This window comes from Limanda limanda, chromosome 10, assembly GCF_963576545.1.
Source record: "Limanda limanda chromosome 10, fLimLim1.1, whole genome shotgun sequence".
Classification (NCBI taxonomy): Eukaryota; Metazoa; Chordata; class Actinopteri; order Pleuronectiformes; family Pleuronectidae; genus Limanda; species Limanda limanda.
Genome location: NC_083645.1, coordinates 8,947,686 through 8,974,571, shown reverse-complemented (window position 1 = coordinate 8,974,571; position 26,886 = coordinate 8,947,686). Strand labels below are relative to the sequence as shown.

Below are 26,886 nucleotides of genomic sequence, written 5' to 3'. Positions count from 1 at the left end.
CACAGAAATCAAATGGAATCCAAGCTAAGTTCAAATGTCCACATCAACACATACATTTTTGATCATTGCAAAACCTACAAGATGCAATTCCTTTTAAAGGAAAGCCACCAGGGCCGGAGTAACAGGGAATGTATATTTAGAAATAAGTGATATTTCAGCGTGCCTTTTCTCGATCCAAACTTCGTTCAGCTCCAGTTCATTTATGAGAGGGACAAATACTTGTTGAAAGAGGTGGTTCAGGAAATGGAACTTGGAGGTAGGCGGGAGAGGTTACCCAGACAGACTGCTGCTTTTTACAGTTTGGGTTTTTTACACGCACCATGTACCCAAAATACACCAGCTCTTAAAGATGTGTCATTTTCCCTCTCGTCCCACAAACAATTGTACAAATTGTAAAAGGCCATTTGTTTTCCTCCTCTATTTTCTGCAGATTCTTTAAATAAAACATTCTGATCTGAATCTTTTACTTGTGTGTTAAGTGTAATAATGTGTTACTTTTTCACGGTCAAGCCCTGAACTGTGCCTTTTATTAAAAGACATTCTGTGTTTGCCGTCACACTTTCATGCTGTGAGAGCTCCCTTCCCGTGACTCTGACTATTTAACGGTAACCTAGTTCAAACATCGAGTGAATCCGTGTCCAATTACATTACGAAGCAAATGTCAATGGATCCAACAGATGTAGTAGCCTGCTGCCACTGCTGAGCCTTGAGTGCAGCTACTACATCCGCCACTGGATGGCATGAAAACCCAAGCTAGAGCTGGAGGCCTGGGCTGTTTCTCACAGGATGAAGAGATTGAATAAATCAGCCAGGCCTCCTCGTTTGACTCTGTCATATGTTCTGGGTCCCTGCTGTGATCTATTACCTGGCTGGGTGGAGACTGGGTTAATCCCGAGGGGTGGGTGATTCAGCGGTAGAAAATACTTGTGATGTTTTCTAAAGCCTGTCTGTCCACTTGACTGCACCACAGACTGAAAGGAATCTATCAAGACAGAGGGGAAACGGGGAAGATTACTGTATTCTCACAGGCATGCACTCCAAAAAAAAAAAAAGGAGAGAGACCACACTTTAACCAGACTCGTGCTATAAAAAGCGAGAGCGACTCATTAACAGCCCTCAACCCTCATTATCGACCACCAGATACACACACTCATGCTTCAGTTTTATTACATGTTGGGCAGTAAATGTTGCAACAAAAATGAGCAGATTCATTGGACGTTTAGCAAAACTGTCAAAAAGCTACGACATGATGATACACAACGAAACACCTGCAAAGAACACTTTAAGAAACTGTAGAAAAGTTAAAACAGTATGAAATGCCCACTCTGGAAAATCTGTAACATTTTGACACTCAGAAACAATTAAACTTTTAAAAAATGAAGTCACTATATAGTCATCGAAGAATGTTGAGTTTGTTTCACATTGCTTTCTTTGTTGTTTCTGCTGTGACATTTTGACAAATATACATTTTTAAACATTAACATCAACACTGTAACTCTCAAAAGTGCATTTCATTTGTCGTCACCTTGATCCAGTCGACTGTTAAACCTACAGACGAGAGCAGCTTTCAGAAAAGTCTTCATATGGCGCTGCCTCTTAGCATGCATGTCTCAACCGTCTATTATTAACTGTCACTCAACGACTGTGTTCATCTAAGGTGCGCACAATAACATTCATTGTGGGGAAGAAACAAAATAAAGCCAGTCAAAATGTCAAACTACGGCAAACACACACAAGCTACGGTGATGTGAGTTCTACAAGAAGAAAAAAAAAAGAGAAAAGCTTTCCTTTCTACTGTCTTACCTCTCAGAATGAAACATGGCCTCTTGTCACAATCTGTACGAAGGGCTGAGGAAGACTACGTGCCAGACCAGTGGCCACTCACAGGCTTTGCGTGGAGGAATGCATGCTAAATAGTGTTTTAATCAGCTCCAGAAACATTTGCTGTGCGGGACACAGAGAACAGGCAGCAAGAAGAACAGAGTAGATGTAACTAGATTAGATTAGGCTGGAAGAATGTGCTGTATTCCCCTCTGTTAAAACCCACTCGTAGCCTCGCTGTAAAGAGGGGCTTATACTTCTTTCACCTCGTAAAATCATGAATCCTCTCTCGGAGGACTAGGTGTAGGGACTCACTCTCTCTCTCTCTCTCTCTCTCCCTCTCTCTCTCTTTCTAACTCTAGGCCGTATTGTGGAAAAGGATGGGCTTGACCATGCCGGAGAGGATCTTGGGCACGTGCACGCTCACAATCTCCGAGATCATCTCTGGGAAGTTGACACGCGTCTGCAGGGACTGAGCTTGGATGAAGAGATCGTAGGTGAACTGGTGCAGCTTCCTCACGACCTGAGATGAAGAGACACAGGTAGACGGAGACAGAAAAAAAATGAATATCATGCAGGGGTTATTAGCAACAAAGACGAAGCACTTAGATGTGTACGACGTTGAAAGAGAACAAAGTGTGCAGATGAAAGAGGAAACAACAAATGGCACCGAAGCGCCGTCTTTTGACACGACCTTTAAGACAGGGGGTTTAAAAAGATGATACTCATTGTGACAATCTTAAGCTCCACAGGCAGGCTAAAGCCGAAGGGGTCTGAACTGTAAAGTCCCGATCAACTCTGGTCTTCCGCCTAAAAGATCCCTGCCAGACAGGCGCTGGCTGCCTGCCAGCTCTTAAGGCCTGGGAAGATGTGAGACGTGAGAGGGACAGAGACAGAGCTGAGCCCTTCTGGGGTAAATCCACAGTGAAAGACGTGAGGCTCAAAGGGCTGCTGCTCTGCTCACTGCGGCTGCAAACTTCCTGCAAGTTGTGCTCCCGGTCGCACCCTGATCAGGGAAGTCAGGAGTTTTTCCTGTGACATATTGTTCTCTCCAAAAATAGTATTAAAGCTGCTGAAGATATTAAAAAAGAAAGCAACTACTCCCTCTAGTGGTCGCTCATATACCAAGACTCTTAACATCCCTCTTAGCCCCATTTCATATTATTGTCATTTTTAAGTTACAGATGTTTAGGTCACTCAACCACAGAAAATATATTGCAAAATACATTTACAGTATTTTTTTCTTCAATATTTTGCATCATATATTTTAAATAACAAGAGATATAATGGCATTCAGGTTTCATTGTAAACATTATAGCCCCCTCACCCCCATACGATCATAAGACATAAAAAAAAAGGAAATAAATAATAGTGTAAAAAATATACATACAACAACAACAACAACCACAACAATAATAGGAGGCAAACAGCTCTCCTCTCTTCAAATATTGATTAAATAACTGATAAAGCATTAGCGCTTATAGAAGATGTTCAATAATAAATCCTAATTATAGAGCATAATGATAAATAATATAATAAACCGGCTTCAAGATTTCTCCGGGTACTCTGGCTTCCTCCCACAGTCCAAATTCAAGTTTAACTTAATTTGATCCAGGTTAAAAAAGGTCAAGAGGTCTCTGAGCCATAGAGATGTGTCTTTGGGCCAAACGGCAACTTCAACCCAGGAGTTCGAGCAGGTGTTTTAACAGAATTATCTCAATAACCACAGAGTGGATAGGTGACAGGGGAAGATGCATTGTAAGTATTTAATGAGCTAACTGATTCAATGATTCCACACTTGATATTACTACCTAGAGTCAGACAGGGACCTAAACTATGCTTCTAGTTTGTGAAAATCCAAGTCGTTTTATTACAGTTTCATAAAGTGCTTTTTTTTACATTTACGACTCATTGATTCTCTACTTTAAAATAAAATAATTTATAAAAGTGAGAGCCCCAGTGTCAGACCATCCTCCAGTGGATATTAATCATACTGAAAAATAGGGTTCACCTTGTGGCTATAAAACAGCAAATGTTCGGTGCTCTGCCTCCGGCTTAATCTGAGGCTTTTACAGGTACTTGACAGTCAGACAGGCGAGTCTGCTAAGTGTTTCTAGGAAGTAGTAAACTATCCAGGGCGGACTCTGGAACAAAAGAAATTATTTCAATAACCCCCAGTTTTAGAGTTTAATGATGGAACAGAATCAATGAAAATGTGTATGTGTTACTTACCACTGTTATGTTATGAGGTTATGTACGGACGCGTAATGCATTCACTTGAGAAAAACAGAGCCCTTTTTTTATTTAATTTTTAATGAAAATGTATCTTGGATTTTACGAGATAATTATCTCATTTTCAAGTGAATGCAATATGCTTCCGCAGTTATGTTTTCACCACTTTGCATTACATCAAAACTAACAGACGGATTATGAACCTTGGTGGAAGGGTGTGGCGTGGGAAGAAATCACACGTTGTTCCGTTTCGTTCAGGTGACACATCGAGTACTTATTTGTTCACTTTCATTAATATTGTCAGGGTGTTTTTTAACATTTGAACTGATTTCCCAGGGAATCATTCATGGTTCTTGATTAAATAAATATCAGATGGTGCAGATTAATTAAATTGAAGGGGACTGTTGGGTCTCTACCTGGTGCCATACTAGTTTGCCTATAATTTTTTATTTAGATGAGTCAAATCTGAGCAGCAAAAACACATTTGAAGAACAGAAAACACTTGATGACTCTAAGGGTTGTGAGTGTAGTTAGCAAAAGGAACAATTAAATTAAATAGATGAGCAGGCGTAACACTCATTGTCGACAGGTGGGACAAGTGTCAGAGCTGCAGGAGGTTCTTTCTCTGTGTGTAGATGTGTTTACATCTGAAGATCAGAACTAGTGTCTCTGCTTTTTGTCTAGAACTACTGGATGGTGGTTTCCTGCTTTCCCTTTGTGCATGTATGTGGGTTTGCAGGGTACAGGTATAACACATGTTGTGGGGACCTAAATCTGTTCATGAAGTCACATTATGAGACTTGACTTCCTTATGGGGACAAAAACCAAGTGCTTATGATGTCAATAACAAGGTTTTTGTTTTGGTTCAATTTAGATTAAGGTTAGGTTTAGTTTGAGGTTATATTTAGGGTGAGGATTAGGTGTTTAAGATTAGAGTTAGTCCCCAGGAAATCGATGTAAGTCAATGTTCAGTCCTCTGAAGTCATGGAGACAGGACTGGGTGTATTTGATGTTTATCTTCATTACAATTCCTCAGGGACTATCCCACTTATTTTGCTGTACCAATGCTTCCACCAGAGGTTTACTCTGTCATTCTTCTCTGCCAATGAGCAGCCAGTACAGTGAAGTCACATGACACTTGAGTGTGTTTATTATTTGTCAGTGTCTGGAGATTTGTGCTCAACCTGTTGCTGCACCCTCGGTTTGTCAGTTGGTAGAAAAAATGAGAAGAATTTGTTTTGTCAGGATATGATGTTACTGAATACACAGACACGACTGTAACTGATTACAAAAAGACTGTTGCTTTGATTTTAAATGTAATTACTGGCTAGAAATTATAAAAAGTCAGTGTAGTTTAGTTAGGGAATAATAAGGAAACCCTATATGGCTGTAGGCCAAACACACTGTTTGTGTACTTAAGAGGTGAACTTTGATCCACACCATTTCCTGCTTGTGTGGTTCTGTGACACCAACTCAAATGACACTTATACATATTGTTTCAGAGTGAAATGTGAAATGGAGCTGCGAGTGTATTACCGACTGGAGGTAGTCCAGCAGCTGTGTGAGCTGAAACAGCCTCTGTGTACGGGTGGTCTCTCCGCTGTGGCTGGCCAAACGGTCCAGCTCCTTGATGTAGGAGGTCCGCAGTTCATCAAAACAACGTTGGCTCTTTAGACCCTCCACTGGCACTGTGACCACAAAGCCAGAACACAACAATAACTCTCACGGACTTTATCCAGCCCCATCAATTCTCTGAGGTATGGCTGCGCTCTAGTGTGGCTGTATTTCACTCGGCCCCGAGCTGACTCACTGATGCTGAAGAGGACCAGGGCCTTCATGCACAGGAACTCCTCTTGGGTGACCTTCAGCATGCAGAACCTCTGGGAGAGCAGCTTCATTCGCACACAGTGTTCATACATACTGGACACTTGCATCCGGTGGCTGTGAGGAAGGGATTTGGGTAAAGAAGAAGGGGGGAAAAAAACAGCATGAGAGGAGAAGAAGAAGAAGAAGGAGCACAAGTTGCGAAAAACAAGACGTGGTGAGAAGCCAAGAAAGGGTCAGACGGAGAGAGATATAGGAAGGGGGAACACAATCGCTGGTGGCAGAAACAAGAGGGGATGGAAAGGAGAAGAGAAGTGACCGAGGTGAGAACAAATGAGTGAGATGGATAATGGAAAAAAGAGAGAGGCAGCGCAAAATGAGGGTCAGCTATAAGGGCAGGCTTATCCATGACTACGCAGGTCAGAAGCAGCACAGTAGAGTGACGGAGGTCTAATGCAGGCAGAATGAGTGTCTCGCTAATGTTGCGCGAAATAGCAGCCGAGTAAAAGATGCTACGAGGGGCTTGAGTCCGGCTTCAGCTTTCTGAGCAACATCCTCATCAAACCACAAGGACAATGTACTGATGTGAGGCTGTGGCTTTGCTATTTACACAGCTTCTTTCAGACAGGCACTGAACTCCAGATAATCTCCCGACATTCTCCGTGTTTAAAGTTTGTCCGGCCAGCCCCTAAGTCAAACGGTGTGAAAACAGCAGGGAATCCTCTGTAGGTCGTGTTGATAATGTTTCTAACACAACTATTTCCGGATGAATAGGCCGTGCCATACACGTCAGAAGAAGACTAAAATGTCAAGAGAGCTTTTGGTGATAGGAGCTGAGGCAGGTGTTGATGTGCTGGTAACAAAAACATGTGATCTCTGCAGTGAGATGTCTTCATTACATCCTGCACCAGGCCGGGCTCTGATGTGTGGTTCATGTGAAAAAGGAGAAAGTCCGGACACAGTTGCGCAGTCGTCCTCCAGGGGTAATGTCTGAAAATAGCTGTTTCATGCACGGTCATGACCTTTGTGTTCAGGGTTTAAAAGTGCAAGGAAAAAACAGAAGTAGGAGATCTGAAGTGTCAGAAGTGTTTTCATAGGAGCACAAATCCTAACTTGTGAAACAGCTCAATGCTGCGGCGGTTCTTAGAGACTGATAACTGGTTTCATAAAGATGAAAAGGAATAAATCATCTGAGGTGGTCCCTCTGCGGCCAGGTATATCAGATAGAGAGGTAAGAACAGAATATACTTGTTTACTGTCTCGCCAAAGACGGAGACATTCAATGGATGATTTCCTTTAGTCTTTCTTTTGGGTTTCACTTGTGGTTACAAGTGAAACCCAAATGTCACAATGGATTTTACAGATGTTCAGTGCGAGCAAACTCGGATTCTCCCGATAATACAACTTTTATTTAACTTTTTCCATTCAACGTTAGATCTTTACAGACATATAATGTGTGAAGGATGATTTTGTTTTTGACTTACTCATTGAAGACTAGGTCTGGAGCAAAGTAGAGCATGGAGCTGTTAGTAAGTGTGTACGACCTCCAGCCCAAAGCGAACACCATCACCCCCATCCATGACAACTGAATCACTGACATCTGATCATCCACATGCAGGTCACGGAAACCTGTTAACAACACGCGTGTTTAATCACATGAGTGGAAGGGATGACAACAGGATGACAGAAGTTTACACATGTCAATCAAAACACATGAGAAGACCTTTTAACTACTGACAACAGAGATTACACAGTATGGACACACTGCAGGCCAGCATCACTTGGCTTCTAACAAGATTCCGAACCTTTAACATTTCCCACATTTTTTTTTATTTGGATAATCTTAATTTATCTGTTTCTGACATGGTTAACATGATAATCCTAATGTGTATATATCATATTCATTGCAGTAAAGGGAATTGAATGCTTTATCAATGATTTTAAGTAATCTTTTTACATCCCAATGCACTGTGGTAAACCAAAGAAGTTTTTTGAGGATACATAGATAATTGTTATTTTGAGTCATGTCCCCTTTTAGGAGGTGTGTTTAAGATTGGTGAAGGAGATTCTGAATCCACACTGAAACCTTCAGTGTTTGATCCTAACTTTGTGTGTGTGTGTGTGTGTGTGTGTGTGTGTGTGTGTGTGTGTGTGTGTGTGTGTGTGTGTGTGCGTGTGCGTGTCTAGTCACTTTCTGTCATATATACCCCTTTTGTATGCCTGACAACATTTATATTGTCTTTGATTATACCTGTGGGCTCTCTGGGACTGTCTTGTATGTGTTTTGTGTATGTTTCAATAAAAAAAGAGAGCAAAACTTGACTTCAATATGATCATATCCCCCTCTAGTGGTTCACAGTTGAACAGGATGCTTTGCATTGCGTAGGATATACCCCCACATGGCAGGTAGAGTTCCACAGATGTGGCTAAATATTTGGCCCATTTTCTAGTAAACAAGATGTGTCTTTTAAGGTTCCTTATAACACACATTGGATACTTTCTCTGGCAGAACGATTGTGAACTGGAGATTATAAAAGTGATGCAACTCTCTGCTCTTCTTCCATCTACCCACTGTGTCTTCCCCTCATTTGCTCAATACGGGCTGCAGGCCTGATCTCGCAGTGTTTTGCTAACTAAGATGTACAAATGGCTACGTCTGGGCAGGATGCTGAAACTCAAAAAAGTACGACAGCAGATTATTGCGAACAGCCTTGGCCGAGGAGAACCATGGGTAGGATGGACTAGTTTGCAGCTTGTTGCCTTGGCCTAAGCTGTGTTACCTGGTATGGCCTTGGCCCAACGCACCACCGTTACCAGCTGTCTCTCCCCGAGCTCATTGAGGCTGGTGAGTAGTGACGCAGGGCTGTCTGGCTGGGCGTGGTCATGTCCGGCATTGACCACAGCTGGCTCGATGGCCTGCAGGATGCTGAGCAGCGATAGGCAGGAGCGCAGGGTCGGGGGTATGCTCAGAGCCAGGACCTGGGACGCTGTTCACAGACACACACACAGGGTGACACACGAGCCAGGAGAAATAATACAAAAGAATATAATCTTGTACCGCAGAAGGATGCTCAATATTGAGTTAGCATAGAACTTGAGCTTGCATACGATACTAATCCTCACCACCTTGAGCCCTGGCAGCTGCACTTCCGGGATCCAAGATAACATCTTTCTTCCCTGTCCTCTCTCGTCTGTCTCCGGACCCCCAGGCGGCGAAAGGTAGCTCCTCCTCTCCGTTCCTTGTCTGTGCGGCTCCCTTCAGCCGGCGACCTAGAATCCACCGCAGCAAATATGGACGAGCAAAAGATAAAAATGGACATAAATGAGATAAGAAGCGTAAATGTTTTTATTGACTTGTCTGATAACACATTTCAAAGCAGGAAACATGGGAAGACTATAAATAGGAGAATACTTAAATGACTGTTAAGCCCAAGGAGCAGTTCCTCATCGTAACCATGTGGAAAAGTTTTCAATCATTGGCTGGTAGATGAAAAAAAAAAAAAAAGCTCCCCTGGCCTTTGCTGAAATGCATTTGTTACACTGTATTTAAGCTAGAACATTTGATTAGTCAGTTCTGATCCAGTGCATTTACGGTATCTGACCACGCTGACCCCTATTTCCTTTGGACACACCACGCATACTTTCCTCCCTCAGTCACTCCCTTCTGTTCTCACCTTTAATTCCTCACCTTTAAGGCTCATTCCCGACATGAAGCATCTCTTGAGGCGGCAGGAGGCGCAGTTTTTCCGCCTCAGCTTGTCGATGGTGCAGTCGTTCCGGCTGGCGCACAGGTGGTTCTGCTTACCTGGGAGGCACAAAAAAAGTCCTGGGGGAATGAGGGGAGTGATTTTACACAATGACTATGGCTTCCGCTCATAGCAACGACACGTGGGTGTTTACTGATAACAAACAACTCTCCCTCCTAATGTCAGGTCACTGTGCCCTGCCTGCATGGAGCGAGGGAGTGGGTGTAAGAAATTAAATCAGCGGATGTGTAATTGTAAATGCGCACTGATGTGCATCTGTGGGTTGTGTGTGTGTGTGTGTGTGTGTGTGTGTTTCACACCCACCTGCAGCAGCCCTCTTGAAGAACACTTTGCAGCTGCCACAGGTGACTGCTCCATAGTGACAACCAGAGGCATCGTCGCTGCACACCTGACACACTCTTCTGTCGGACAGGTACACACCTGGAAACAAATTGTCATGCCTAGACACAAACACAAACACACACACAAATTAAAAAACAAGCTTTTTAAAAGGTTCAGACCAAAGTCTCACATTTAAAAGCAGCCAATATAGCAATAAAAACAGGGACAGACAGTCAAATGATGCCGTAACAGCAGATTGAGGTCAGTAGGGCGGGCCTCAGAGAGTGCAAAGCTTTCTGTTTGGATGTTTGTTGGACTAATTCTCCAAATCCAATTTTACCAAGAGACTTCCCTATCTCGTAAATTTATTCAGAGACAACTAGTAAAGGCGATTTTTACAAACAAAGCAAACCCAGCATATAAAATAGGCTTCTGGTGAGTGCAGGATCAGCAACAGGTGCTGTATCTCTTGTTTATAGAGACAGCGATATATTAACTGGTGCTTTGTGTAGCTAGTCACAGCACAGACAGGGACAGTTGTGAGGAGTCTGCGATAGGGTGTCCTTTGGCTCAGTCCAGAGTTCATGCTGAAACATTTGGCCAAGGACAGAGGGAGAGGCACATGAGGCTGTTAGAGCTCCAAGATGATTTATGCCGATACATGGCGACATCTGCAACCGGTATGGCATATAACAATACTCCATAATCATGTTCACCACGTTTGAATTAACTTGCACCGTGCTGGTGACGATGCCCTGTAGATCTTTACAGAAATATCAAGGCGTTAAGTGGGGAACCAGGCGGGACAGCACAGCTTTAAAGAATGCAAATCAAATGAAATAAAGCCCATCACGTTTAAATGTTTAATACAAGGAGACAATCCAAGAATGGAACGCTCATTATCACTTGCTTTATGTCCTGGTGGATCAAAGCGTGGGCACGCCGTTCACGCTGCATTTCTCCTTTTGTTTCTCATTCAAGAAAGCCGAGACTCAGTGGACGGTAGGAAAGAATGTGTGTGGCTATTCACGGAGATGCCCTTCTGACCCCGTGCCAACGTGAAACCCCAATGCATAGTTGTCAAAGTGTCCTTATTTACCTGAAGGTGCGATCTGAGCAGTCCACCCACACGGACGGCTCCGTCTTGATAGTGGGGAAAGTGGCTTGTCCTGGAGCCATCGCACTGTGGTATCTTTCCACTTGGCCGTATCCTTGTGCCATCGCGCCCCGCATGCCCCCTCTGCCACACTGCTGCTCGCCCTTTCCATACCAGACACAGTGGCATTCCTGTCTGGACCCGAGACCGGTTTGCCCACAATGACAGTATTTGCCCAACAAGTTATGTCCAGCGGATCCGCCTCTCTCCGGCTCGGATCGGCCGCCGTACGCGCGCTCGCTGGCACACCACCCGCCCGGAGAGTCCCTGTGCGGGTTCGGGTGGTCCGGGTGGGCAGAGTAGTGCTTCTGGAAGGGCAGGAGGTCGTCTCCATGAGAGGACGCGGGCAGCTCCATCACGGAGCTGGCGAACAAGTTGGTCTCCTTGCAGACGTATCTGGAGATCACCGGGCCGTGCGTCACGGAGCCGTGCGCCAAGTCCAGGATCTCGCCCGCTCGGAGCATGTCCATGCAGCTCACCTGCTGGATGCCGTGGCACACTTTCCCAAAGTCGTCCTCCGTCAGAGAGCTGGCGTGGGCGGCCGATCCGAACTCAGACACCGCCCGGGAAGAAGTGCCGTTCCCCGCGGGGGAGGAGGGCTCGCAGTCCTGGAAGCCGCCGCCGGAGCAGTGGCTCGGTGGAGAAGACGCCGGATCCAGCCCAAGGGAAACGGACACCGCCTTGCTGAGCTCGGCCGTGCTCGGACACACGCAAGAGTCCGCGGTGTCCGAGCGTGCACGATCGTTCATCATTAACAAGTGCGACGTTTCCTCTATATCGGCCAGGCGTGAGTGAAAGGCCATTCCCGACACGTGTCCACCGGAGTTAAGAGAGTGCGCTCGGGTTGCGCAGAGAACAAATAAAACAACACTTTCCAGCAGCGGGGAACGCCTCCTACACTGAGCCTCCGCTCCTGAGTCTCAGCGGAGAGGAGCAGGCATCGACGCAGGCTGCAGGGACGTCCCAAACACTTCTGCTCTGCTACGACACTCAGGAGCTGGAGAACTTCAGCTGAGTCGCGTCCAGCACCGGGTCCATGCAGTACGAGCTCGGCCTCGTCAGCAGCGAGCGGAAGGAAGCTCGGGGAGAGTGTGGAAGTTTAGAAGGACACACTGTTTTTACACGCTGGACAAAGACCCTGAACGCAACTTGTGATCTCATGTGATGCCCTGCACCGCGCCACAGGTCATTCGAATGCAAACTAACAACAAATTCTCGCGAGAATGATCAGAATTAAAAAGTAGATTCACTGTAATCACTTTAATATTTAGAGACAAGCTGCAACGATGCTTACAGCCTCGCAGAAAACACCTGAATCAGGACAGTACAATTTCTTCAAGAAAGCCAAACTGCAAAGTGCTATAAGTAAGTGGCATCTAAGTGCTACTTAATTGTTAGCTTAAAATTGTATTCAAGGATTTAGTTATATTTGGAGGTCCAATCCACGAGTAAATAGACACACGTATCACACGAAATACGAGCCCACCTGCTCAAATTAAGGCCAACACGTTATTTATTACTAAAAACCCATAATGGCAAATCACAGCAATGTTAATCGTGGATCTGAAAGTCACTCTGCACTTTTATCCATTTATATGTGAGAATGATCAGAATTAAAAAGTAGATTCACTGTAATCACTTTAATATTTAGAGACAAGCTCCAACGATGCTTACAGCCTCGCAGAAAACACCTGAATCAGGACAGTACAATTTCTTCAAGAAAGCCAAACTGCAAAGTGCTATAAGTAAGTGGCATCTAAGTGCTACTTAATTGTTAGCTTAAAATTGTATTCAAGGATTTAGTTATATTTGGAGGCCCAATCCACGAGTAAATAGACACACGTATCACACGAAATACGAGCCCACCTGCTCAAATTAAGGCCAACACGTTATTTATTACTAAAAACCCATAATGGCAAATCACAGCAATGTTAATCGTGGATCTGAAAGTCACTCTGCACTTTTATCCGTTTATATGTGAGAATGATCAGAATTAAAAAGAAGATACACTGTAATCACTTTAATATTTAGAGACAAGCTCCAACAATGCTTACAGCCTCAAACCACTACTGTATTCCTAATTTAATTTATTACATTACATTACATTTCATTTAGCTGACGCTTATATCCAAAGCGACTTATACAATGAGTGCATTCAACCATGAGGGTACAAACCCAGAACAACATGAATCAAGAAAGTACAATTTCTTCAAGAAAGCCAAACTACAAAGTGCTATTAGTAAGTGGCATTTAAGTGCTACTTAATTGTTAGTTCAAAATTGTATTCAATCCATATTTGGAGGCCCAATCCACGAGTAAATAGACACACCTATCACACGAAGTACGTGCCCACCTGCTCAAATTCAAAGCCAACACGTTATATATTACTCAAAACCATAATGGGAAATCAGAGCAATGTTAATGGAGGATCTGAAAGTCACTCTGCACTTACATCCGTTTATATCTGGGCAGCATGTGATGGACGAGCAGTGAGCAACAGGAGAAGTGAGTGGTGGTGGATGAGCCTCATCAGAACAAGATCTGTCGGATTTCTAATACATACATCTCTTGAGGAGATGGGGAGTCTGGGCGGGCTGCGGACGCCGATGACAGTGAGATCCAGGTGCAGCTGTTGGTGTGTGTGTGTGAGGGGGGGAGGAGGGGGATTGGAGATAGTATAAAGAACATCTCCAACACTACATTCATTTTCTGATTTTTTCTTGGTTTTATACAAGATTGACACGCATCTATTTGAGGGTGATAATTGGGTTTTATTTTTGATTGCAGATGCTCAGGTCTTGTGCTGCAGGAATTGTTTGCCTCATTAGGTGGACTGGAGGTGATGATTATTCAGTCACAACTGATGCACACACACACATAGATGGTGTTTCTGTGTGTTTGATCTTATTTCTGCAATTAAGTATAGATGATTTAACTTTTATTGTGAGTGACGTGTTTGTTATTTTACGCTATGTGACTGCTTCCATTATTCAGTACTAACAAGGTTTTTCACGAGTCAGCATGAGCGAACCTTTTTATAACTGACAGCACTGATGATATATTGGCCTCATATATTCTCCACACTGAACCCCGACTGGTAATGTGTTTCTCGTTCCTTCAAAATCAAAAAGGTATTTCGAAGGTGAGTTATTACCTCGACCAAGGAGGTCATGTTTTCACCCGTGTCTGCCTGCCAATCTGTTTGTTTGTTTATTTGTCAGCAGGATTACACACAACCGATTAGCACACAAATGGTGGAAAGAACTCACTAAATGGATCCGGTTAAAGAGGCAGATCCAATCACTTTCCTTAAGAGATATGGTAATAAATATACAATAATATAGGGACATGATATAATGTATTAGATGTAGAAATCTAAAATATTGCCCTATAAAAAGATGATAATACTTTATAGATCTATATATAGAGATTATAAAATAATCTGAATCTGGCGGAAGAAAACACTGAATTCAGATTACAGAATTGTACTTATAACTCATGGTGCATATGGCACTAGTAGCATTTAGGAATGTATACTTCAGTTTTTCATTCAACATGCAATTATTAAAATTACAGATGTTTATGACGATGTGGCCTTGGTGGAAGTGTGTTCTCTACTCAGTGATGGACAGTAACTAATCACATTTATTCAAGAATTGTACTGAAATACACAGCTGAGGTATTTGTAGTTAACATTAATATTAATGGAATTTATGCAATGTTCTGCTTCTACTCCATTACATCTCAGAAGGAAATATAGTGCTCAACCACAAATGTCTGACAGCTTAATTTGCTTTTTCAGGTGCCAATGTACCATCACAGAGCGAAATGAGTCATGGTTCAGATGCATGGTTCCCTCAGACATTTAATGATCGTATAGAATATGATGTGTTGCTGTAGATTAATCCACACAACAGTGTATAAAGTAGTTCATGTGCTCAACCTTAAAACATCTCCAGAAAAATATACAGCAGTAAGATGCATCATACACATTAATGCAGCAGTAATATTAATGCATAGTTGTCATGTAAAATAGTAAAACATTTTGCTACACTGAGTGAGTTAACTTTTTATACTTTTAGTTAATTTTGTTGATAAAAAAGGTTTTGAATGCACATCTTCTTGTAATGGTATTAATACTTTTACTTGAGTTAAGGATTTGATTCCTGGATGTAAGATAATATGTCAGATATATAGATTGATATAGATATTTATTATCTCTACATATAGACAGTATATCCATATATCTCCATATAATATCTCAGTCTGGTGGAAGAAAAGGCTGAATCCACATTATAGAGTTATACTTATTAAAATGCAAATGGTACCAGTAGTATACCAGTAGTATTTAGTGATGCAAACATCAGAATTTCATTCAACTTGCAACCAATGAGGTTACACAATACCAATAGTTGCAAGACAGGTGTATAGGATTGTTTGGCCTTGGTGGATGTAATTGTGCTCTATTGAAGGTTTTATAAAATCACGAACAAGGCATCAAACCATAGTATCAATATAATATTCAATGTCAGATTGTTGCGATATCTTAATTTACCACCTACAGTAAGTAATTGTCTGCAACTAGACTTCTTAAACTCTCTAAATGTGTCCAACTCATTATCTCTCCTTTTCCAGGCCTAAAAAAACCAGACTGTCTCACATGGACTCAAATTCATCAATGCGCTGTTTGGTGTTGCCCTGACGAATCTGACGCAGGGTCTTGTATTTGTCGCGGCCCGCCTTCACGTTCTCGGCGTGGATCAGGTCATTGGGGGTCTTTTTGCTCTCGTCCACAGCTCCAGCCAGCTCAGTGCTCAGGAACTGAAAGAGGACGCAGACACAGTGAATGAAATCTTCTTACCATACTATTCAGAAGCTTTACCCCTCACCGCCGCACTCCCCCCAATCCCCATCTGAAAACATTCTTTTGTCCATCGTTATTAAGCCCATTTTATTGTTGAGTCTTTCCATGCAACATCTTATCTGGTTTTGTCTGGGAGATAGAGACAACATTTCTATCAGTTGTAATAGACCCCGCTCCGTATGGGATTTGCGACTTGAATGAAACAAGCAGAGTGATAAAGTATGTGCAACAATGTTAAATTATTCAAAGTGCACTGAGTTCCCACGGAAACACAAGTTTTGGCTGCAATTAACTTTACAGCAGAGTCAAATCTGCTGATATGAGTTTTTCAACAGAGACACAAATCTCAAAACAAACAACAGCACCCGGAGGGCAGCTTTCAAACCACAAACAGTATGAGGGAGCACAAGAAAGTGTCACTCACACATATCCACTATACCTCTTATTAAGTCTAGATGATCAAAATCTGATTTAGTGAATGGAAACAAGATAGGTGGCCCTGTAAATTTGATCCCCATGCACAACATTGCTTTGAGCTGAATCTTACTCGCAGAGGTAATGTTAACATGCAGACTTTGATATTTGCCTAATATTTAATCAGTTAATGTAGTCTGTGAGCTGTAGGGACATTTTTGAGCAACAATTTCACAGCAATGTATTTGATGGTTGTAAAATATGGACCACAAATATCTGATTGTGATGCGAAAATCTCCAAAGTCAGTACGCTGACTTTGTTCCTGTGAGGATCATAGATTGTTTTAAAACATGACACTACATGACAGCTCCTCAAAAGTGAGGCTTAAGTGTCTTGATTGTCACAGAGTGGCTGGCTGCAGTGTAGGGGATAAATAGCGCCTCCTCCATGTTAACAGATGGGACATAAACTAGAAAGTCAAAGAACACCTAAAATACATTGTTCTCAAAGATGGTTTTAGATTGTTCTTATCACACGTATGTTTGTTCAAGTCTTCATTTTCCCTATAAGTTTGCTTTTAACACATTTTTTGAAGCTATAAAAATGGGTCAAAATTTTATGATTGACAGCTGGGACCGACGATATGTTGATGTATCATAGAGACTTCATTCTATCCCTGATTGTTACTGCCCAGAGTTTGACTCAAGATAGCTGCTAGCATGCTCACAATGGTAATGCTATAAGGCTTACATTCTGCAGGTATCATATTCTCCATTTTGTTTTCGCCAGGTTAACATGCTAACATTTGCTAAGTGAACAGCTGATTTGCTAATGTTTTTTTTATCACAAACCCCAAAATCGAACAAATGTATGTATTAGATCACCATTGGTATTACAAACAATGTCAGTCCTAAGGTGTCGGTTGTTAAGACACACTGGCAATTAGCAAAGCGTTGCGTTAGAGGAAAGGAGTCATCCCCTGGGTACCAAAATTGTCAACAAAAAAAAAATTCATATCAATCCAGTAGTTCTAAATATGCTTCAGTCTGGACTGCAGTGGACATTTAATTCGGCATGGCTTAAATAAAATTGACTTTTTATTTAAAGAGAGAAGAAGGAAGCCCTGTTTTGTCGGAGCTATTAAAATCCATTAGAGAACATGCCGATGGGCAGAGACATGTTGACCTCAGCATTCCGCCTTGTGTTGCACATTAAAGAAAGCATTATGTACTGAACCATCTGAAACTAATATTGAAGGTTTTTTATGATTTGTTTCTGTTCAAACTTAAAAGCTCAAGGGCGTCTCCAGGGCTGCTTATCTCCAACCGACCTTGACCTCTGACTCAAAGGGAGTAAGAGAACAACAAATCGTTAAAACAAGACATTTGACCATACTGTATTCACTCTACCTTACCTTGAGGTTTTTCTGCAGTCTCAGGTTCTTCTGAGCCTCTGTGACTCTCTCCTCCTCGCTGCGGTCTCGGACCATGCCCGGGGAAGTCAGCTCAGCGCTGGCCTCTGCGCTGCTCTCGTCTGTCTCGTCGTGCTCAATTGAGATTACAGAATCCTGAATGTGGACACTTATGAGATTAGTCTTCAGATCATCTTTGGTTTGCTACAAATCAGCTTCAACCATCATCGCCTGTCAGCACACATGACTTTCAGTGAAGCACCATGGTTGGATATTAAAGGGCCAAATGCCTACTAGATATGATTGAAACACGGGATACCAAAACTGTACCTTTGAAGACTAAACAACTATGAGGTAAGGATGAAACGTTAAACCGTGGTAAAGTTCCTGACGGTTAGTTGTACTTTTTCAATCTTCAATTAGCATGATTACCGTGGTGATTTGGTTGCTACTCAAACAACATACGGTGCCAGTGCTCTGGCACCGTATGCACAAATTGCAAGCTGCACAAGTTGCATAGGTTTAAAAAAAGACTCCAGACACTCGGGGGGTTTTGTTTGCACTTAATGTGACAAGTTGTCATCTTTCTCTCCTCCACTCTGCTTGTTTTGTGTCGTTATTTAATACGTCATCACCATCTGTCATCTGGTAAGTTCACATATGGTTGCAATGTTCCTCCACTCAGTTGCTTTGTTCATAATGATTGTGTTGTTTTTAAAGGCACATTTGATGAAGTTATCTCAAGTTTAACATTACGGGACCTTTTCATTGTAATGCTAAAATCTTCTTTTGCCAGATAAGGGATTTTTTCTTCAATGTTAATTATGCACTTTTGATACGGTGTTATATGGTGCCAGATTAATGTTTTTTATTGATAATAGATATATTATTCAAATATTAAACTTAGTAAAAACAGAACATTTTCAGCACAGCGTGACAATACAAGGATAATATGTGATCATTTTCGTCACTGTAGTTGTGATACTGCTCACACTGTTCCATTTCTGCTGTGAAGTCATTTTAACTGGAAACAAACTTCACGGCATTTCATGCAAAAGGCGCCCATGCTCATTAGAAAAGTAAGATCTCCCATTTTGCATACAAACATTTACACCCACCTCAGATCAATCTTTTGTATTAGTTTAACATATACATGTATCATTTGTTCCTTTCTTCTCATGGTGTTAAAGTTTAGTATATGTGACAGTCCAGTGGCAGAGAACGAATTCATACTATCACTGTTCGAAAGTCGAGTGATATTCGTATCTGTGGTTGACGCTTTGCTTCTATTTTACCTGGCTTTAACACTCAAGCAGTGTCACACATCCCTCTCTGCTCATGTTTGATTCATCCTTTATCTCTCTTGTGGTTCTTTGATTAATTCTCACCCTTTTCTGCCATCTCATCGCCTCCTCGTCTTTCTTTTTCTTGGCATCTTCCAGCTGGGAGATCTTAGAGGTAAGCTCTGCCAGCTCAGTGGCCTACACACACACACACACACACACACACACACACACACACACACACACACACACACACACACACACACACACACACACACACACACACACACACACACACAGTCACACAAATTGGAAGAGAGGAAAGAGTGCTTATGATATAAGGTCAATGTGCTCTATCTGTCAGTGTGTGCTTATGTGAGTTCTTATGCAGCATCACAGCTTAGGTTAATTTCCATCAGTTGTAGCTGAAAATATAAATCTAATCAAGGTGAAATACTTTAACTATCAAGCAGAATTAAATGGAATGAAATCATAACTTGACTGTTTGGTTGTAGCTTTGAGGACTTGATCAATGGACTTTATGTAAATGTAACACAAGGAGTCCTTTGTTGGCTAAACTTTAATTTTAGACCAAGGGGTTTGGAAATCATATCTGTGCAATTGAATCATTTTAATTGAATTAATAAATTGAAATGCCAACGTGTAGTGCATGAGTACCAAGCTCTCCTGGTTCTTGATCTGGGTTTCAGAGTGTTGTAGCAGGGCTGCTTTAGCTTCCACAGCAGCTTTTCGGTCCTTGTCCAGGCGCTCAGCCTCTTCCAGGGCAATTGTCCTCTCCTTCTCCAGCTCAAGAGCCCTCCGTGTCTGCTCCTCCAGCTCTGAAATACACACGCACGTATACACACCCATCCAACACACATATACAAGCCCACATCTGATGAGCTTTAAAGCGATACTGCCTTCATATTTCCACAAGCAAAACCATTATTTTAATGTCAGACAGCGAAAATATAAATCAAGTTAAGAAAAATGTATATCCACAAAGTTATCCAACCATCTTGTGCTCTCTTTGTCTGCACTTCAATTTGTTGCAATCTCTCCATCAGCTCCATGGTCTCGCGGGCAATCTTCTCTGTTTCCTTCTCAGCGTTTTCTCGCTTTTTCTTCTCACTCTCAAGCAGAGCCCTGACAGGAGAATTGTGCATAAATACACATCTTAGAAAACGCTGTATCGCCTCACACTTATTTTCTTAAAGCACAGAGAACAGACTGTAAACTCTTAGTCTTTAAAATCCTACATAATTTCATCACCTCTCCGTCTGTCTCTTATTCTTCTCCTCCCTGGCCTGGGCCTTCATCTGCTGCACCTCGATGGTGTCGGCTTTACGTCTGCGCATGTATAGGTCGTGATTGCCCATACACAGTGCAAGGATACGTTTGTTGATGCGTAGACGAGGGACGTAGAAAACAAAGTCCTGCAACACAAAAAAACCCCACCAAGTTGCGATCGCCCTGGGTTTTATTTATGACACATAATCAACATCACATCTGTTTTACATTCAAATATTGGCTTAAATAACCTCCAGGGATAATCCAGTTTCGGGGGAATTGAATTACTTTTTTTTCTTAAACATTTGGATTCTTTCCTGCGGTCAGAAGGCAAGATGAACTGAGAGGCTATATTCATATTTGTGAAAGAGAAAAAATACCAGTCGCTGTTAATAATAAGGATGTAGGATTCTCTCACCTACGGATTACAGCTACAGCGAATAAATATGAATCGGTGAATCTTTGATAAATTATTCTGGGAATTTTTCTCTCTATTAGTGTAGGGGGAAAAGAACGAATTTACCATGAAATAACCTGATAATATGGCCTGACAGCACTAAAGACATGTGCTTTATTTCATAGAATGAAACGCTTCATATACATAAGAACTGCTGCAAAACAATCACTTTTAAGGATCACTAATTATGTTGGAATACCGGAGCCTTCTTGTCGATTGGCTTGATGAGGAACTTCTTGTCGTTGAAGGAAATATTTCTGATCTCACTCCAGGGGAAGCCAATCCTCGGGGTCATCCTATAAAACAATGGTATGATTTACAGTAAGGTCCACAGTGTGGTATCATTAGCATTTTCTTTGCATGGTTAGGGCATGACGTTAAGAAATGTCTTTCACCAATTGTGTGAATGTGGCGAATCTTATTCCATCGATTCCATCCATTGTCATCTTTCCACTTTCTCAACTTTCTATCTATCTATCTATCTATCTATCTATCTATCTATCTATCTATCTATCTATCTATCTATCTATCTATCTATCTATCTATCTATCTATCTATCTATCTATCTATCTATCTATCTATCTATCTATCTATCTATCTATCTATCTATCTATCTATCTATCTATCTATCTATCTATCTATCTATCTATCTATCTATCTATCTATCTATCTATCTATCTATCTATCTATCTATCTATCTATCTATCTATCTATCTATCTATCTATCTATCTATCTATCTATCTATCTATCTATCTATCTATCTATCTATCTATCTATCTATCTATCTATCTATCTATCTATCTATCTATCTATCTATCTATCTATCTATCTATCTATCTATCTATCTATCTATCTATCTATCTATCTATCTATCTATCTATCTATCTATCTATCTATCTATCTATCTACCTATCTATCAAGAGAGGGAAAGTTGATGAGTCACCAAATTCATTAGGATGCACAGACCAAAGATCATATCTGTACAAATGTTTGGGATGTTGATGGGTGACCTGTAGGTGTCACTAAAATATATTTCAATAGTCAATAGGATTTATCGTCTGACAGCCAGTAATTGTTGAAACATTTCAGTAGAAGACAAAAATATTATGTTCACCAACATTTAGCAGGATTTATCATTTGGCATTGACTCAAAACCACTTTGACAAAGACAGACATACATAGATAGATGTGCATTTTTATACTTGTCCTTTTTGTTGTAGATGTTGAGACCCAGGGCGTCCACTCCCAGCCATAGCTCTGAGCCTTTCTTGTTCTTGATGTTGAAATAGTTCACCCCATACATCTCTAAATCCTGGGCTATCTTCAAGTACTCCACCATGGCATCTTCTCTGTGGTGTGGAATAGGTTAATGAAGTACGGACCAACTTTTTTGCCATATTATGTTATCACCACTTTTTTTTTGGTAAAGTACGAGTGCAGTACCTCAGCATTCTCTTGTGCTCTTGGTGCCACACCTGGATTCTTTCCTCCCACTCATTCTTATTCAGTTTGTGCTGCTCCAAAACCCTGGTTTTAACAGTGCATAGGACACATCAGTTAGAATTCAGGTGACTGATACTGGAATTAAGGTGACCTTTGTTTAACATCAATATGCACAAAGGCTCACTACCTCTGGGGCAGCAGCTTCTCTTTTGTCAGGTATCCCGGTACGTGATAGTCTTTCCTGTAGTCCCCATGTTTGACCTGAACCACATATGAGGCCAAGAGGACTGCAGTCTCAGGTGGACAGTATATGTCATCGTTTAGGATGCTCTCTTTTACCTTAAAACACAGAAAATACAGGAAGATATGTTGTACTCGATTCCTTTCTGTTACATCATATTATTGGTAATTTGGAAAACAGAAAATAAATCCTATATTTACTCTCTTGACTGGTACTTGAGTATTTCCATTTTATGCCACTTTATACTTTATACATTTCAGATGGAAAATTTGTCCTTTCCACTCCACTGCATCTATTTGGCAGCTTTACCTACTAGTTATCTTAAAGTTAAAGATTTCACACAATGGATAATATAAAAATATTAGTGTATATCAGTGTTTTGAAATACAAAACACTGTTAAAGTTTAAACCATTCTTTTGGAAACTCTCTGGCTTGTGACGTCTTAATAAAAGCATTGTGTAGTCAGGGTCATATTTCATTGTGATTTTTAATAAATATTCAAAAGATCCAACATCTCACCAAAAGATCCAAGATTAGAGAAAAAGTTCGTTTTTTTCTTCTTATGCAACATTCCCCTAGATGAATTTCATACATGCCCTTGCTCGTATATAAAACTTACTATAAAGTAGATATTAGCTGCAATAACTGCAGCTCCAACAATAAAATGCTGCATGCACACTGATGATCCAATATTTATCATCATATTGTTTTAAATATAATACGATATCACTCAAAAGGACAAAACCAATGCATTGACTTAAATACTTAAATTAAATTTAGCTTCGAAAGCACTTTTACTTATATGCAGGATGTGTACGCCTGGTCCTATTGGCAAATTAATGTAAGGGAAGGATCCGAATATTTCTTTCGTTGCTGTGTTTTGGTGTTTATTTTTTCTGCATGTACTCCCTAATGGAAAACCCATGAGGATTAGCGAGGATCTGCACGCCTCATCGTGGAACCCCCACTGGTCGTTAAGACCTGTTCAGTATTTGTTTAATTGACATTGGTTATTTGTCATTGGATCTTAACTGTTACTGTAACTCTTGCGTAAGACAACAAACCATTTACATGGTGACAATCACTTGACTAAGATTGGATATTTTTGTCTAGATTAATCACGTTATGTTGATGTAAACTTAACTTTAAAAAATGTAAAAAACATGGATGGTTAGTATGGTACAAAGACAAAAATTGGTGTAGTATAATTCAGAAATTCTGTTGGAATGATGGGGAAAGCAAATCATTACGATCTAATGTACCAGGGTGCCAGTTTCCACTACAATACAATTCCCTTGAAAAACATCAGTATTCTTGTATAGTGTGTGTGTGTGCTCATCTCCAACCTGCAGGAAGAATAAGCGCTGCGTTGCCTCCTGGATCAGTTCATCGGCGACATCCTCAGGGTAAAACTTGGCCCTGAACTTAATCAACAAAGGGTTGTCCCTTTTCACATCCTGAGCTGTCACCTGGGATTGCCGAAGTAAAGAAATGGATACTAATTAGCCTCGATGGGGTATACAGTAACATTACCAAAACCATGACCAACATCTTCATTTATATTCAGCCATCAGGGGAGACGGGCTATGACATCACGAGATGTTGAGCACATGCAAAAACTTTTCCCCTCACCCTCTTGTTCAGCTTGAGCCATGTGGAGAAGCTTTTGCTGTCCTGATACTGGAGGCCAAAGAACCAGGTTTCCCTCAGCCCGATGGTCTTCACTATCTAAACATGGTAATAAGTGGGAGTAAGTACATATTTCAAACCTGGCCTGTTTGATTGAAGAGCACAGCGTACCTGGTCAAAAAGCTGCTTGCCAGTCGTGCTGGGCAGGATGGCAAACTCCAGCTCAGCATCCATGGTTGTAACCCGAACATTTATCTACCAGAGAAAACAGGCACACTGAGATACAGGAGGAAAATACATCCCTGCTGTTCATTCATCTGTGTCACTGGAGAAGCATCAAGGAGCATGCAGACCAACAACTGAGTGAAAAGAGCACTACGGATTCTGTGACAACTTTCTTTGTTCTGAAACAATGCTTTTTTTTTTACAGCATAAATTACCAAAAAGAAGGTTTTCTTACATTCTTCTGTTCAACCAGGAGCATCCAATCGCAAGAGGTTGGTGGGGACTACAATCAAAAAATGAAGCCCATAGTATATTTTAGACTTAACCATGAACATGGGGATTTTATTCCATGACGCATAACTTTAGAATTGACAGGGGGAAATCAGCGACACCCACTTCAGGTTATTTTTGCATTTAAAAGCAAAACACAGATTTGCAATTGTTGCTATAAACTGAAAAAAGAGCTTCTTAGAGGACGCTCCACTCCCTGTGAGGTTTTCTGAGATTTATTGAGCATGAACCCTCCATCGGTGCCTATAAATCCTAAATATTAATAACAGTAATAGCCATAATGTGTTGCATTTGAAAATCTTGCTGTTGAAGAAAAGAAGAGCAAATTTAACATTTACGTTTAACAATAATAAATCCAGGAATGCAGACACAACAAACTAGAAACATCTTCATATATTTTGCTCTAAAAAACACGTCTTCATGTAATAGAACAACAGGCAAATGCAGTCTCACAGTAATACAATTACAATACAGAGTAGGTTCACAAATTTCAAATTCTACTATACAGTTAGTTACCTAATATGAAACATGGTGAAACCAAGCGATAAACAATGAAAGATATCTACTTACAGTTGACATTTGTATTTTTTGAATCTCTAGTCGAAACACTTCTTGAGAGAGGTGCTTGTAGAAGCCTTTTCTCCGCAGAGTCATATGAAACTGCTTGCAATACCGACAAGGATTATACTGAATGAGAATGGACCATTGTATTGTTCCCAAGTATTTCTCTCTTGGTTAATCCAATGGCAGCCAGAGGCCCCCGCACTGTGGACAGACTTGCCTCCGTCTTTGCTGCCCACTTCTCCCACTATCCTTAATTAAAGTTTTGACTGTGCATCATTCACGTGGGATCTGGACGAGGTCCGTGTCTCCCAAACCTTTTTATAGAGGGTCAGGAGTTAACAGTTACATATCAGATCCTGATGTTCCAGTAGCGGTGAAAGTGCCAGCACTTTCTACTAATCTAATAATCCTCCCAGTTAATGTTTTAAGCATATGTTGTTATGGCATACAGTAATTCTGTGGCCGGTGGGGTGGTGTGTTTGGTTGTAGACCTGCTTTTCATGTTGTAACACCAGAGACAAAAATTCTTTGTCCCTTTGTAGATGTAATACTGGATGATGCATGTGCTTGTAAAGTAGAGTTCTCTTGTAATCTCAAGAAGAGGCGGGCCAAATACAGAAATGAAAATGTTTATGTATGTGTGTAACATAGGTTTATGGAATGCAGCACTAATATAGACAAAAAGAAAATGCTTCCTGCCACTGATCACCGACAAGGACTATTCTACTTCTACTTTCAGATCTGTTATATTCTTAGAGTATTTCATCCTTGTGGTAGGCCTCTCACTTTAACTTCACTTATTCATTTCACCACCTGCCCCAGTCCTGATAGACGGTAATGATAGAGAGGAGTTACTTCATATTTCCCCCTGATATGACCATATTTTCTATTTGTTTTTTTAACCTGGCTTCGTCACTAGACCTCTTTAATTTATTGCATGCAGTATTTACAGCTGCTGTTGGACTTTGATGGTTTCCATCACAGTGTAATATATCGATTTAAGGGGGAGTAAATGTAAGTCGCTTTGGACAAAAGCGTCAGCTAAATGACATGTAATGTAATGTAATGTAATGAGTACACACCAGTGTATTCACAGGCTCTGTGTGTGTGTGTGTGTGTGTTTGTGTGTGTGTTTGGTGAAGGTATTACTCAATCTTGTGTCACAAAAATCTAGTTTCCATGGTGTAAATCTTAAAATGTTAGGGCAGAAACATGTTTTAGGTTGAGTTTTTGGTAATGGTTATGTTAACATTAGCTTATGATTATGTTTTGGTTAAAATTAGGGTTAAGGTTTAGGTAAAGGTTAGGTTAAGGATAGTTTAACATTAAGGTTCGGTTTAGGTTAAGGGTTAGGGTTAGGGTTAGTGTTAACCCATGGAGACAATAGATTTTGTGTGTCTGTGTTTGTTTGTGTGTGTGTGTGTTTGTGTGTGTGTTTGGTGGAGGTATTACTCAATCTTGTGTAAAAAAAGTTCCCATGGTGTAAATCTTAAAATATTAGGGTGAAAACATGTTTTAGGGTTAGTTTTTGGTTATTGTTATGTAAACATTAGCTTATGATTAATTTTAGGTTAAAGTAAGGGTTAAGGTTTAGGTAAAGGTTAGGTGAAGGATAGTTTTACATTAAGTTTAGGTTAAGGTTAAGTGTTA

The 26,886-nt window shown here is 41.1% G+C and overlaps 1 protein-coding gene and 1 pseudogene across 2 annotated transcripts; both read right to left on the bottom strand.

The window, feature by feature from the left end:
• Positions 1-1,150: 1,150 nt before the first annotated feature.
• Positions 1,151-12,136, bottom strand: LOC133012325 (progesterone receptor-like). Of its 2 annotated transcripts, none has more exons than XM_061080300.1 (9): positions 11,065-12,136; positions 9,948-10,084; positions 9,566-9,682; positions 9,001-9,147; positions 8,658-8,864; positions 7,362-7,506; positions 5,864-5,994; positions 5,590-5,741; positions 1,151-2,344 (listed from the first exon to the last, which is right to left on the bottom strand). In XM_061080300.1, the coding sequence occupies exons 1-9, from the start codon at positions 11,922-11,924 to the stop codon at positions 2,180-2,182; spliced, it is 2,061 nt and encodes a 686-aa protein (XP_060936283.1). In that variant the 5' UTR covers positions 11,925-12,136; the 3' UTR covers positions 1,151-2,179. The 2 variants fall into 2 exon arrangements, with proteins under 2 accessions (XP_060936283.1, XP_060936284.1); XM_061080301.1 differs by having other exon boundaries at positions 9,004-9,147.
• A 3,641-nt stretch (positions 12,137-15,777) lies between these two features.
• Positions 15,778-25,326, bottom strand: LOC133012326 (moesin-like; annotated as a pseudogene).
• Positions 25,327-26,886: the final 1,560 nt, after the last annotated feature.

Bases quoted from the DNA above. Each gene is read 5' to 3' on its own strand.
- LOC133012325 (XM_061080300.1), bottom strand. From the start codon at position 11,924: ATGGCCTTTCACTCACGCCTGGCCGATATAGAGGAAACGTCGCACTTG. The intron at 8,865-9,000 runs GTGAGGATTAGT...GTCTGTGAACAG, and splicing joins AGCTGCCAGGGCTCAAGGTG to CGTCCCAGGTCCTGGCTCTG. The intron at 7,507-8,657 runs GTAACACAGCTT...TGTTGTTAACAG, and splicing joins TTGGGCCAAGGCCATACCAG to GTTTCCGTGACCTGCATGTG.